This window comes from Pyrgilauda ruficollis, unplaced genomic scaffold (assembly GCF_017590135.1).
Source record: "Pyrgilauda ruficollis isolate IOZ18807 unplaced genomic scaffold, ASM1759013v1 scaffold12, whole genome shotgun sequence".
Classification (NCBI taxonomy): Eukaryota; Metazoa; Chordata; class Aves; order Passeriformes; family Passeridae; genus Pyrgilauda; species Pyrgilauda ruficollis.
Window position 1 is genome coordinate 17,101,920 of NW_024510321.1, and position 14,307 is coordinate 17,116,226.

The following is a 14,307-nucleotide window of genomic DNA, read 5'->3' on the forward strand; positions in this document are numbered from 1 at the left end:
TTCAACTAGATGGCATTAAGGGAAGCATATGAATGCACCAGAGAGGCACTTATGAGCATATTGCTGGAAAGGTGTGGGGACAATGATGGGCAAACTTCACATCTTGCTATTCCTACTACCCATGAAACAACATGCCAGTCAGACAAAAAAAATCATCTAAGTCAAAAAATTGTTCAGTAGCTCCAGGTAGAAAGACACATAGATATATAGAAAGATATAGGTTGTGAAGAAAAAGTGAAAGAAAAACAAAATACCAAACCCAAACCAAGAAGCCTGTGTGTCATGGAATGAAGGCAGGTATCAGTATGCTTTTCTGTCTGGAGTCTCAAAAGTCTTATACATTTCAAGCAATTCTGCTTTCCCTGAATAAAGGTATTAACAGAGATACTATCTACAGTGTGGATGTCTGTTTTTATGCAATTTGTAGGAGTTTAGTAACTTTCAGACTTGCCAATGGGTTTAAAATTAAGCAAGCTGTAGAAATACAGTAACGGAGAAAACACAAGCACAGCAGGAACACTTAAGCCTTCAAGCTAAAAATTATGATCATGTAATGCAAGTGGGTATTATGGAAGATGACATTTTGTCAGGTTATTTAAAGTGTAAATACTGTTACAAGCTATGCCTGGTACCAGAGAGGATGACAATCGAAACCACAAGGCACCCCAGAATTCTTCCCTGATATCTTTCTCATGGAGGCATGGGCTGACATAAGTTTCAGCTGTGTGGGAGGCCAACCTATTCAGCAGAAATATGGTTTCCTGAACATGCCAGTTTCCACCCTCTGTCAGCCACTAAGCTAAATTTATCAGGAGCACTGTGGTCAGAACTGCAGAACTGTAGAGCTGACGGGAGGGAAATTTGGTCAGATATAACTATCAAGACTAATAATAAAAATATTTTTTAGAAATAAGTGTACATACTGGTGTGTCACATAGATAAATCACATGCTGAGCCAATATCAATGATTCATGATGACTCTTGATTTAGTTTGGTATCTTTGCAATTTTATGAAGACTTTTCTTTTGCTTCTGCATCTTGGAACACTAAAAGAGTCAGTTAAAATCCCTTTCTAATGCAAAATTACAGAAATATTTAAGTCATCATTTCTCAAATAATGGACAAAAAATAATGATTCCCAAACATAAAGAATCTGGATTGGATTAAACATTTTCTTAACATACTGGAATTTGAACTGTATGAATGTAAAATGAATTCATAGTTGTAATTATCAATCTTTTTCTGCACCAACACAAATGACAGAAGACTATATATAATTATGGTTTACTTATGTATGGATTCCAGTTTCAATATAATTTTACTTTTTGAATATAATTGTTTTAATAAGAGTTATCCTGTGATGAGTTATTAATTCATTTTGCAAATACTACAGTATCATTACACACTTTCAGATTTTATAACAAATCTTTAGGCAGAGAGTTACGATCACTATTGATCCTGAGTTGTGTTTAAGTTTTCAAGGAGCTGCATAATTTCTCCATGTCTTCTGCTGCTACACCATAGAGAGGATTTGGAAAAGAAGTAGCATTCACATTTTCATTAAATGGATACTAAAAGAAAAAAAGATAGAATGAAATTTAAAATCCAAGTGATTCAATTATTTTTTAAAATGCACATACAAATGTCTATAGATTCATTATAGAAGTAACATGTTAAAGAAAACTATAAAATCTCAAAACATTTTTAGACCCGACTCAGCTGAATAAAGTTAGCATAGATCCACGAAAACAATTACCTACCACATGCCCCTGATCAAGTCATTAAACCTACTTCTGCATCTGTTTCTATTGTTTTTTCCCTTGTCTCCAGAGTCCTTGGTCCAATATACATTTAGTACTATTTTAGGCGACCTGTGTACAATAGTGTAATTGCAGTGGGTCACTAATTTTGGTACAGGGCATTGTAATTTCTTTTTATTCAAGGAAATGGTTATAATATCCTTGATTGAAAAATGTATGAGAAAATAGATAATATGAACCCTTCAGGTAAGGATTTCAGTAATTCTAAACATTTTCTTGAGCATCTGCCCAGACTGAAACTTACTGATTTAGTGTATGGTGTACCAAGTAGCTATGAAGAGCAACATTACTAGAATTGTTATTATGAGGTCCTTGCCAACCAATTCAGCCCCAATCATCTTTCTCAGATTTCCAGAGGTGCTAACAGTATAAGTAGCAGTACACCATTGACTTTAAGTGACATTTTTCCTTTTCCTCTGCAAATGAATTTCTTTTACTAGTCCAACACATATCCTAGAAATATATTATTACATACCTCATGCCATGGAGAAACACTGATTTGAACAGTAGATGAGATGGCATACCTAGGAGACTATAAAAAGAAAAAACTGCTTCAGAATATTTTTAGTGAGCTGAAAAGAATATATTCTGCCATGTGGTGCCTGGGTAGCACACTCTATGGATCCAAAATTACGAGGCAGTATTATGAGCAAGAGTAGAGCTATGCTAAGCCCACATGATTTTAGTGTTCAGGAAGGTTCAGGAGAACTGTTCTTCATGAAGCTCAGAGACTCCCACAAGGGCATTACTTGTGAGTATGCAGCGGGAGACAAGAGCTTTTGCTCACATTTTGTCATCTCTTTTGATTGATGAGACAGTATTCAGATTTAAGTCTCATCAGACTTGGAGAAAACTCATGATGTCTGTTTTCTTCTAAAAAGAAGAATTAGTGTAAACATGTATTTTCCCAGTCTTGGAGAAAATAGAGGAAGTTCTGGTACATGGCTGGACTTCAATCAAAATGCCTGGGGCTGTCTTCCATGAAAATGTCTCTCCTGACTCTCTGCTTCTGTTTTTCAACTTGCTATTAAATGAAGCCTGTCAGGAATCTATTTTAACTAAAATAAAAATGTCCTGATGAATTGGACATGATTGTGATGGGAATATTTCCAACTTGGAGCTCTCACAAACTCCAACCTATAAGTGAATTCATTTGATCTAATGTCTCTAAAATCAGGTGTAAGGACCTTTTTACAGAAAGTAAATGGCATGTCAGAGTTAATCCTATTCAAAGCTGCAGTGGAATCTTATATTATTGACTGTGCAAAGGACAAGCTTTATTTTTTATTTCAAATCAAGCCTAGCTCTTTCAATGCTAATAAGGGTAGTATCAAAATGAGGGCAGGAAGGATATTTAAAATATTTTTTTGCTTTTTTTTTTGCTTTTTTTTCCAAGGTTCTTTGTATTTTTTTTATATAAACAAAATATCAGAGATACCTTCATTTTAATTCAATAATTTATTTCTTATTAAATTTAAGACATGATTTTTAGTTATCATTCTAATTTGATAATTAAATCTTGCCTTTAATTCTTTTGCTGCAATATGTTCACTTTTAAATACATATTTTTTTCAAAAATTTCTTTTTGCTCTATCAGTTTCTTAATTCTGATCAGCAAAGGGTACTAGGGAAATGTGTGGCCAGTTGCTTGTTTAGTGTCAAGGTGAATTTTACAGTGATGGGAATTGTGATGTATGTTTAAGGTATTGGGGAGGACTAAAAACTCTTTTATTAAAGTTAAGTGAGTGTGCAAAGGCAGCTCGGTTGCCAAATCATGCATTTTGTGTGTTTATTGTTGTTGATGTGTTTCTTTTGTTGTGTGTTTGCTTTGTTGGATGGTTTGTCTTGGTTTTTTGTTTGTTTGTTTGTTTATTTTCCAGATACAAAAGGAGATGAGTCCCATTGAGTTTATTCTTATTTATGTGTGGGTAAATATTTAATCCAAACCACTTTTTTTCCTCCAAATCATCAGGCCATAGTCATGATAATTATAAACACTGAGATGTTGTCAAAACTGAGCTGATTTCAACTATTACTGTTTTGAAAATGCATTGGAACTGATCTGAGTATTGAGGAAATTTTTAATTATCACTTATTTTATTGAATAGCATTCTCTCAGGGATTGCATTCTTTTAATGGAAAACTATTTGAGGACTACCTCACATTTTTCTGAACATATAGAGACAGCTTACCTTTACTTTCCCAGATGAGCTAAGGTCTTTGTACAATGGATTGGCAAATGAAGAAATAGCAGTTTCCTGCACTTTCCTTGGGAAGTCAAACAAAACAAAACAAAACAATGTAACAAAAACCACCATTTGACACAGGTCATCAAAGAACCAAGCAGATTAAAGTTCAAAAGACTTGAGTCAAAAAAAAATAGGTGGCTAAATATATTTACGACTGAGCTCTACTGAAATTCATGAAATTAAACCAATATTCTGGATAAATAATATCTGGGTTAAAATAACAAATTTTCATCTGTTGCTTCAAAAAATATATGCTTCTGGATGTGCATAGAACTATTTAGTTATTTATAAAATGCAGATATAGTGATATATATTAAATAAAACTTGAGATCACCTTAAAAGTTGAATTCCTATAATTTCTTTGCATGGGATGAGATTGTGTTCTTCCTGTGTTTTGCTATCACACTGACAATTCATTGATTAACATGGTCATAGGCTCCAAGTTCAAGAGTACCTCGGTTGTTTAATTGTTATAAGCACTCCACTTTTCCAATTCATTGGGGAAGAACTTGCATTTTGGGTAAAAATCATCAGCATCAGTTTTAAAGCTATACAAGCTTTTTCTACCCTTATCTTTTTCTGCAAAGGCAGGAATAGATAATCACTTGAGGTATTGAAATGCAAATTTTTCATTAATTAACACAATGCCTTAAACAAATTATAATAGATTATTAGGACAAATTTTGCTAAAAATATTTATGGATCTCATGTTTATTACCTCATCTGGAGGTTTAAAGATATGCTTTCTTGATAGAGGTCTTCCCATGTCACATTTCTTTCTGGAAGCACTTATGACCTGTGCTGTTAACCAAATTTTTCTTCAAAAGCAGAATGGGCATGGAACATGCTGCCTAGATCTAAATATTTTTTTTCCCTTATAGATGACTAGTTGTTAATATTCCACATTGCTTGAAATCACAAAATTATGGACTCATTTATGTTGGAAGAGATCTCTAAGATCACTGACTCCAGTGTTTGACTGATCACCACCTTGTCAGCTGGACTAAGTGCCATGTCCAGCCCCTTCCACCTCCAGGTTTGGTGACTCCACCTCCACTGGCAGTCTGTTCCAATGCTTAACAAACCTTTTGGTGAAGAAATTCTTCCTGATGTCCAGCCTGAAGACCCCTAGCACGGTTTGAGGCCACGTCCTCTTGTCCGGTCACTTGTTCCTCAGAGAAGGGACTCACCCCCACCTGGCCACAATCTCCTACCTCAGGTAGTTATAGAGAGCAGTAAGGTCTCCCTTGCCCCTTCTTTTCTCTTTTCAGGCAAAACACTTCCTGCTCCCTCAGTTGTTCCTCCTAGGATTTAATTTCTAAACCCTTCATCAGCTTTGTTGCTCTGGACTCCCTCCAGCACCTCAATATCTTTCTTATCGCGAGAGGCCCAGAATCACCATAGCTGTTCCAATACTACATAAAAAGCAACAGATGTATTAGCTAAAATTACTGAAGAATGAAGCAGAAGCTAGTCTTTGCTTCTGAAGTGATGCATTTAGATTTTTGGGTTTTATCCACAGTTTTTATGCCTTGTGTGCAGTATTCTAAGACAAAAATTTTCCCTAAAGCTTCCCACAGTCTTGATGATGGAGAAATAAATTTTGTTCTGTTAAAAAGTGTTTCTGTTCCAAAGCTGCTCCTGCAGGTGGTTGAAGCCATGTCTCCCTAGAATCTGCTAGACAGGCTCTGTATTACTGGGGTAGGCAGGACTGAGGGAACAAGAGCAGTCACGGGAGCAGAGCCCATGGGGATGTTGGGAAGGGGAGCTGTTCCTCAGTGGGAGCCACACAGGAGACACACTGAATGATTTCTGCTGCAAATAGCTAAAACCAGAATTGCTGCTTGGGAAGAGAAGTAGAAGACACAGAAATATTCTACCTTATGAATTAAATCAATGCAAGAAACTATATTTGGTTTAAGACTAAACCAGACATGTTTCCCTAAAATTTTTCACAAGACTGTCAGAAAGTAATTGCTTCTAATGCCAGTCTCATAATTTATTTTGATTACGTGACACAACAATGGGGAAAGCAGACTATTTGAACCTGTTATTTTTTTCATTTGATGTAATCTTTACTGTAATAAATCATTATATTCTGATTCATTTAGTTTGCTTAGTGAAGCAATGAAAGATTATTTATATGCTTACTGAGTGTATATTTGCATCACAGTCCTCCTGAATGAAGTCCAGAAAATGTGGACAAAATTTATTTTTTACTGTAATATGAAAGCATGGCTCACAAAATCTAAGGCCAGAAGCAAACTCAGATAAGTTTTTAAGGAGTTTGGCTCTGCTTCAAACTAGTGCCCAAAGGGCCAGACTTGCATGCCTTAATTTTGGTGCCTCATTTGGACATCACAAACTAACTGTAAGGCCTAAAAGCATGATATCAAATTAAGCAAATCAGTTCTCCTTAGAGTCAGTTGAGACACTTCCAAAGGGCAACACCGGTCACACAATTATCAGTGTGAGCCACCCTTACTGTGCCAGTAGCAAATGGTAAGGACAGGGATTGGTCTGGCTCTCTTTCATCACTCCGTTAAACTCGAGCAGTTTGTGCAAGACACACACACAGCTTATTTGGGCAAGAACATGCTGAGTACGTGGTCTCTCCTGAGGGCAGGAGGATGCTGAACAGAGATCTCCAGCTTCCTCTGCAAGAAGGAACTAACCAGGAGGATACTGTGCCAAACTGTGGGCACCTAACAGAGTGCTGCCCAAGTTCTTCAACAACATGTTTTTGGTTGGTGTTCCTAGTGCTGAAATCAGTCCTGTCTATGTCTCAAGCAACAAAATTGAGTCCACCAGATTTCAGGTGTCATCCCTAGATGACTCTAGATCTGAATCATGAAAAGCATATGTGTTGGTCACTGGACCTTAGGGATAATGGGAATTTTATGGCCCAAAATATGGGCACTGCTTGAATTTATGCACCAGAAACTTAGTGGAAAATTAACTTTCTCAATTTCTGTCCTGTTCTTACTAACATTTTTGTCAATATTCAAAAGTCACCTTGAATATACTACCTTATGTAACTTATGCTACACATACATACACCATATATAAACATATAGATGCATACATATGAATATGTTTATACAAACTTATATATGGTTACCCCTCTGTGTATGCAGCAAGCAATTCTTTCTAAGGGATATCAATAGATAGTCTTAAAATTTCTAAAATATTTTCAAATTACTTAAAAGAATTTGTAAGAGAAAATTTAATCACATGTTACACAAGTGCTGTAATCTATCATTTGGATAAGGTAGTAACTGCAGCAAAAAAAAGTAAAAAACAAAAGTTTAAAAAAGTAAAAAAAAAACCCAAAAAAAAAAAAACAACAACAACAAAAAAAAAAACCCAAAAAACCACCTCAAATATGTGTGTAAGGCATTTATAGAGAACTGGGTTTTCTAACATAACCAGAAATACCACAATAGGAATGGAGAGAATTAATCATCTTAGGTTGAGGTAACATTAGGCATAGCTTTGCTAAGCTCATCTGCATTCCTTAGTAGCAAAAACTACTGCCTTGTCAAAGGTTTCTCCACTACAATTTCACAAAGACAGGAAGACGTTTTATGCTCCACAAAATACCCACCAGTGTGTAAATAGACTGCTGAGTAGCATCATTCTTGTTAATGGAAAATTAAAGTATCTAGATTTCATTTTTTTTGGATGTGAGAGTTAATAATTTTGTACTTTTCAATATACCTTTAAAAGAAAAAACAAATCTTTCATACAGAACACAGATTCCTAGGAAACACATACTTGAGGAATGCTTATCATCTGATCCACAACAACAATGATGAAGTCTAGTCAACCAAAGATTTAATTACAATTAAGCTACTAATTAAAATAATCCCTTAAAAGAATCTTTGTAGGTGTGCTAAAGCCGCAGTTCTTAATAGAAACTAAAACTCAAGATCTTAACTTCCAAAGCTTGTTTAAAATATTTTCAACTAAATTTAGGTTTGCTGAAGTAAGCTATATTTTGCACATCCCATAAAAGAAATAGGAGGCATGATGCAAGGAGAGAAGACTTTCCAAAAGCTGCATCTAAAACAATGTATAGGTCACTTGGATGTTTGATTCTACTGTTAATATGCTGTATGGGTTTCCTAAGTCTGTATTTTGTACCTTTTGAGTCACTTTGGGGAAGTATTTTTTTTTTAATGAAATCACTCCTTTGCAACGTTCATCTTCATGATTTTGAAGGCTACAGACTACAGAAACTGGCTGTGCCTCAGTGTGTTTCCTTGTGTTTCTGTGCAGTTGTTCCTATGTGTGGTGATCATCAGCTGTAACATTTCAGAAAAACTGAAAACTTCTGACTATAGCACTCATCCTTCAGAACAGCAATACTCCACAGAAGAATGAATGGATTTGAATAGCAGCATTAGACTATACAACAATTCCCAAACAACATTTGGGCTAATGCTTCCAAATTTTGGTTTACTTTTTCCCATAAAACTGCACATTTTTCTCCCATTATACATGAACTGTATCTGTTTCTGTTCCAGTTCACAAGCTGAAAACGATTCACTAAATGTCATTGTGCTGTCATTCTGTTTATCTCTTTGGGATATAGGAACAGAGGCACAGCCAGCAATGACCTCTGGCAGCCCCTCAGATCTGTTTGGAGAGCTTCCCTCGGAATACACCACCCGTTCCTTCACACCAGACCTCCAGAAGGGTATGGTCTAATTGCAGAAAGTCTGGCAACAGAAAATGGGAGTCATCGTAACTGTAAGTAAACCTTAACTATGGAGAAAGAAAAAAAGCACTGAGCTTGTTTACCCTGAAGAAAGCAGCCTGTAAGGAGGCAGGACAACTGCCTTCAAGAAGAAAAAAAGCTTTCTGCAAGGAGGAAGGGAATGATCTGTTATTGTCCATGGTGAATAGAAATGAACTTAAATGATAAACAGACATATCAGCAGTTGGAAAATAAGCAAACTTCTTTCTACCCAAGGTACCTATATAGCCTGAGGATGCCATCAAATTCATGTTGCTAGAGGTTTTTAAATGTGAACTCAGGAGTGATACAATTGAGGCTGTGATGTGGCAGGATGAAAAATGGCCTCTGTGGGCCCTTTCTTTCCATGATTTTCTATAATTTTAAAATGGTTTCTCATAACGCCTCAGTTTTTCACTCTTTTGCTTGTGTGGCAAGATACATTGTTATATGCTTTGGAAAATTTAATGTTCTGTGTTCATTAAGATAGACAGAACTGATAACAGCTGTTGTACATTGGCCTTGCAGTGGATGGCACAATTCAGGAACAGGAAAGAAGCAAACTGAAATGATCCAGGGAGTTTGACTGATTTGGGGGAAATAATAAAAAGGCATAGCTTGGCTGGACAGAAGGTCACTTACTTTTCATACTCTCACATTTCAAATTACAATGAAGCATTAGAAGGCAGCTGCAAAAAAATGGAAACTAAAATGAAGTTTTGCTTCTATTTGGTCAACAAGGACAAACGTCACTGATAGAGTGGAGCAACTGGCAGCCTTCCCTTCTGGATTAGGGAACATCATCTCTATAGTGTAACAGGAATGAGAGAAACTCACAAGCTTCTCTGATTTGGAGTTTCTATACAAAAGTTTCACATATCCCCAGCTGGGGACTGGGAAGTATCTGACATATCTGAATGCTGTCATGGTAATGAAGTATGCTGCTGCCAAGCCATGTAAAGCTGCTTTTGTCCATTAGGAAGTAAACTTACATGATGACTTCCAGTAACTCCCACTCAGTAACGGGAGTGTTTAAAGCCTGCAGATCAGAAATTAAATTCTGCAAAGGAGAAAGAGAAGGAGAAATAAAAGGGGAAGCAGGGCATCCATTCTAGGTTGAAGGGCAGATTAAGACACTATTATTATTTCCAGAGAAGAAGAAGAGGGACAAATGTGAATTAGGTTCTCGCTGTGGTTAGTGACAAATTTCTAGCTGGAAATCACCTGAGGGGTACTCAGCCTACCCTTACTTCCTCCTACCTGGTTTTCTGATGAAAAAAAAAAAGAGTTCTATTGGACTCTTAAGCTCCTCCAGCTCTTGTGCACATTCCTGTACTTTTTGCCCTGAGACTTAGATGGACCTACACAACACTTTAAGATGTCATGGGAGATAACGCCTACAACTCCTAATGTGCCTCTGGAGAACCATCTGCCAGTGCCTGCATAGGTGGGTCTATACAGTAAAGCAAGGGGATGCTAACAGAAATTACCTAAAAATAGCTAGCAAAAGAATTTATCAAAAGGTAGTAAATGTGGCCTCAAGTATGTGAAAGCTTCCCTAGAGTGACTCTAGTACCTAATGGCTTTAAGAAAACAACATGGCTCAGGAGGGCTAAAAGCAGACACAAGTGGAAATTAACTGTAGGAAACGATCATTTATGTGCCAGTAAAATCCTCTCATTCATCAAATCCCTTAAAAAAATCAGGAGAAAAATCTCATGCCTCTGTGTGGTGCTGTCACATTGTATATTTTACAGACTTATGCAAACACAAGTCACTTCTTATTATAAAGTGTTGTCCTAAAGATCCAAACTTCAGTACGTTAACATCGGCTGCATTTTGACTAGTCTCTTCTGATTACTGATTAAGCAGCTCAGGAATAACTTGCCGTAATTTACTACTATATTTCCAGCTGTGATTTTTGTATACCAAATCATGGTATGCACTAGGTAGTTGAAGAGGAAGAGCCTGGATGATCTTATCTTCTCAAATTCAAAAGTTCAGGTTCCATTGTTTTCACAATTTCAAACAAACTGCCATTTATTAGCTAGATTATTTTTTAGCCAGATGCCTATGAAAGCATTTTGACTTACATGTTAAGTTGACTGTGATTGAAAACAAGGAAAATAAAAACTTTTATTTGTAGTGTGGGCAAAACGATTTGACACTCTCAGTTTCTAATAGACAAAATTTGTAGTCACAAAAATTTCCATCACTATAATAACTTACCTTTCTGGAAGATTTAATGAAAACAATCAAGACCAGAATAAGCTTTGTTTTGTAATCTTGTCTAATCCTCTCTTTCACAGCTCTGGTTCTCTGCATATCAGGGCTGTGGTATATTCTTAGACACATACAAAGAAGATCCTCATTCATCCCGTTTTTATACTTAATAGTACCATATTGCTTGGCATCATATTGCAACAGGGTACAAAAAAGACTCCTTTTTTTTTTGCTAGCCTAAGTAATTATAAGAAAAGAAAAAATATTCCTTAAATATAGATTTATGGCTAAAAGAGATGTGAATGGCAGTGCAGTAACCTTTGAGTAGACATTTATGAAAGAAAAATATAAAGGGAGTGTTGACTGAGAGCACAGAAGAATAATAATATTTTTATATTATTATTATTATATAATAATAATATAAATATATATATAATTATTTTATATTATTATTATATTAAAATATTAATGAGTAGACATTTATGAAAGAAAAATATAAAGGGAGTGTTGAGTGAGAGCACAGAAGAAGTAGTGTAAGAAACAATAATATTTTTAAAATTAAAACACTATCAAACATGTTTTGAGAAATTAAACTCTTTTTTTCAAAGATAACTGTTGAAATCACAAAAAGAAAAATGCAGCAGCTCTTACAATACAAGTAATCTTGCACTTCTGAATTGCTTTTCCATAACGTGTGCTCGGCAGGTTGCATTAATGTGAATGAATTAAACCTTAAAGCCCCATGAAATCAGATAAGGAAATGTTATTCCTGCTTTAAAGAAGAGGAAGAAGATGTAAGGAAAGCAGGTGAAGCGATGCACTCAATTAACAGTAGCGCAACCAATAAAGGTTTCTGCTTCAACATTTTGTTTTGTGTCCACAGACAGCTCTACCTGTCAGGGGAGCACGCAGAGATAGGAGACATGTCAGCAGCAATAATGTCAGGACAGGAGTCTGCACAGTTTAGTAGATACTTTGGGAGATAGCAACGTCCCCAAAGAGAGGAAAGTCTATAGCAGAGAACAAGTTTAAAGGAAAAGAGACAGCTTTGAAGATGAATTCTGGAGAAGAAAATGAAGGGTGAGGAAAATCTAAGAGCACAAAAATGGACAAGGAAATGTGCAAGAGGAATTGCTGAAAGGGAGGAAGGGACAGTGCTAGATACTTTCTGGCAGAGAAGGATCTAGCACAATAAGTTGAGGGAGAGGCATAGAAGCAATACAGAGATTAGAGTAAAATAAAGTTAGGGAGGAGAGAAAAAGCAGAGATTATCGAAGGAGAGAAAAAGCAGAGATTATCAGAGGGATGATAGGAAGGGCTTGTAAATACATCTGTGAAATGCTGAATTGTCATTTGAAGGCATGTCCTAAAAACCACAAAAATTTATAATTTAAGAATACTCATACAATGCCACAATCAAAACATTCTAGGTACAATCAAGCCATTGCTCTTTGTTTCCAGACTGGGGCCCGCTAAGGTTGCAAAGTTTTTGTTGCAAAGTTACGTTTTCTGCTTAGTGTTTGATATGAAGAGAGACTGTGGGGAGATTCAAAAGCTGAAACTAACAAGCCTGGGCAGTTGGCCATCGTTTTGTGCCACATTTGTGTCTGCTATATGCAAAATAAAAGTTTTACTTACGTTTCTGGCACTTTCTTCTTTGAAAGAAAATACAAGGCAGCAGCTGTAATTTTAATCAGTAAGAAACCGATACCCAATCCAATCCAAATATCTGCAAAATCAGAGCAATCAAAGACAGAAATAAGTAAAATGAAAGACTCAAAGAATGAATTGAAAGACATTGCTTTCTTTTTACAGACCTACCATTTTGTAGGAGACTTGAAGTTGGAGGCTGAAGAGGCTTAGCACTTATGTGGCAACGGTTTCCTTTCCATCCTTTTTCACATCTGTGAATAAAACAAGAATTTCTGAAGAAGGGAGGAGAAAGGTTCATAAACAGTGATGAGCACAGAAGAAATGCCAAAGTTTTGAGCACTTTTGCCAGTGACTGAAGCTTTTCCAGGAATCACAAAGAGCAGCATCAAAGTTAATATAATAGAATCTAAGTCACAAATATACAAAACAAACTAAGAAGACAGAAAAAAATAAAACTAAGTTCAAAGATTAGAATTTGCTTCCTTTTCCATAATGCCATCATATTATTCTCTCACAGCAAAAGAAAATTGACTAATTTTCATGTATCCCCCATGTGAGGGTTAAATATATTTCTGAGTTGAGGGACTGGGACACTAATATAGAAAAAGACATACAATTAGAATAGGAGAAAGATCTTTTTCTCCCATCACCTAATTTGTCTCGTTTTTCTATTTATTTTTTGCAAAGATGGTTCCTCGCCAACAAATTCCTTGTCAAAACCAAAGCTATATTTGAATGCAGCCATGTAAAATTATTCCAAAGTTTCTGTTTGGTAAAATTTGGTCTTGATTTGAAGTGACCAAAATATAAAATATCTGACAAAAGCTTTGCTGTTTTAATTTAAACTTGTTGCTTAATTTACACTTGTTGATTTTGTTAATCAACAAAAAGGTCTGTATCACTTGTCACTTTAATTTGCCTCAATTAAGCTTTTGTCTACTTGCTTTTATTGTGGCCTTCTGTCTCCATGAGAATGAAGGGACCCTGGACATGCAGGTGAGACACATGGGGAATGTCAAAATGGCTGCAACATAAAGGGTTGTCAGGGGGACAGCCACATACTGACATCATCATTTCAGGCACCCCAGATGGTGTTTGAACCCCATCCTGAGTGTATTGATGGAATGACTTCTACCAGCTTTCCAATTATATGCATGGCTGGTGATTTATGAGCTTCATAAATTTTAAACTTTTTTTAGAAGGGTGTATCAGAAAGAAGTGATGGTAGTTGTCCAGTTTCAGTCCTACTAGTGTCAAATGCATGGAAAATTCCTTTCACCTATGATTTCTTTCTTTACAGTTTCATAAACTATTAATGTTGGCTGGAATGTGTATTGAGATCCTTGCTAACTCTAAGACCATGATTTTTTTCCATAGTCACCACTTTTTATGATGTAATTTTGAAATTGTGGTTTCTTCTCCTTAAATATATAGTATGAAACCTTACATATACACAATTAAATCTTTATATTAAGGTTCTTTAATCTGAACATGTGAGAGAGGACTTCATACTATTTCCTATAGTTTGGCACAAGGTATTGCCCACATGCCTTCCCCTAGCAGCTGCACACTGAGATAACTAGACATTTCAGAGGGACAGGAGTACTTCATTTTCCCAGAA

At 36.0% G+C, this 14,307-nt stretch overlaps 1 protein-coding gene across 1 annotated transcript in view; it reads right to left on the reverse strand.

Annotated features, from left to right (window-relative positions):
* Positions 1-1,469: 1,469 nt before the first annotated feature.
* MALRD1 (MAM and LDL receptor class A domain containing 1) overlaps positions 1,470-14,307 on the reverse strand; it is a 234,716-nt gene continuing 221,878 nt past the window's right edge. Inside the window, exons 36-40 of the mRNA XM_041489150.1 lie at positions 12,855-12,937; positions 12,672-12,762; positions 4,013-4,088; positions 2,296-2,352; positions 1,470-1,571 (exon numbers count right to left, since the gene is read on the reverse strand). Of these exons, the coding sequence (XP_041345084.1) occupies positions 1,470-1,571; positions 2,296-2,352; positions 4,013-4,088; positions 12,672-12,762; positions 12,855-12,937 (409 nt within the window). The remainder of the gene's footprint in view (positions 1,572-2,295; positions 2,353-4,012; positions 4,089-12,671; positions 12,763-12,854; positions 12,938-14,307) is intronic.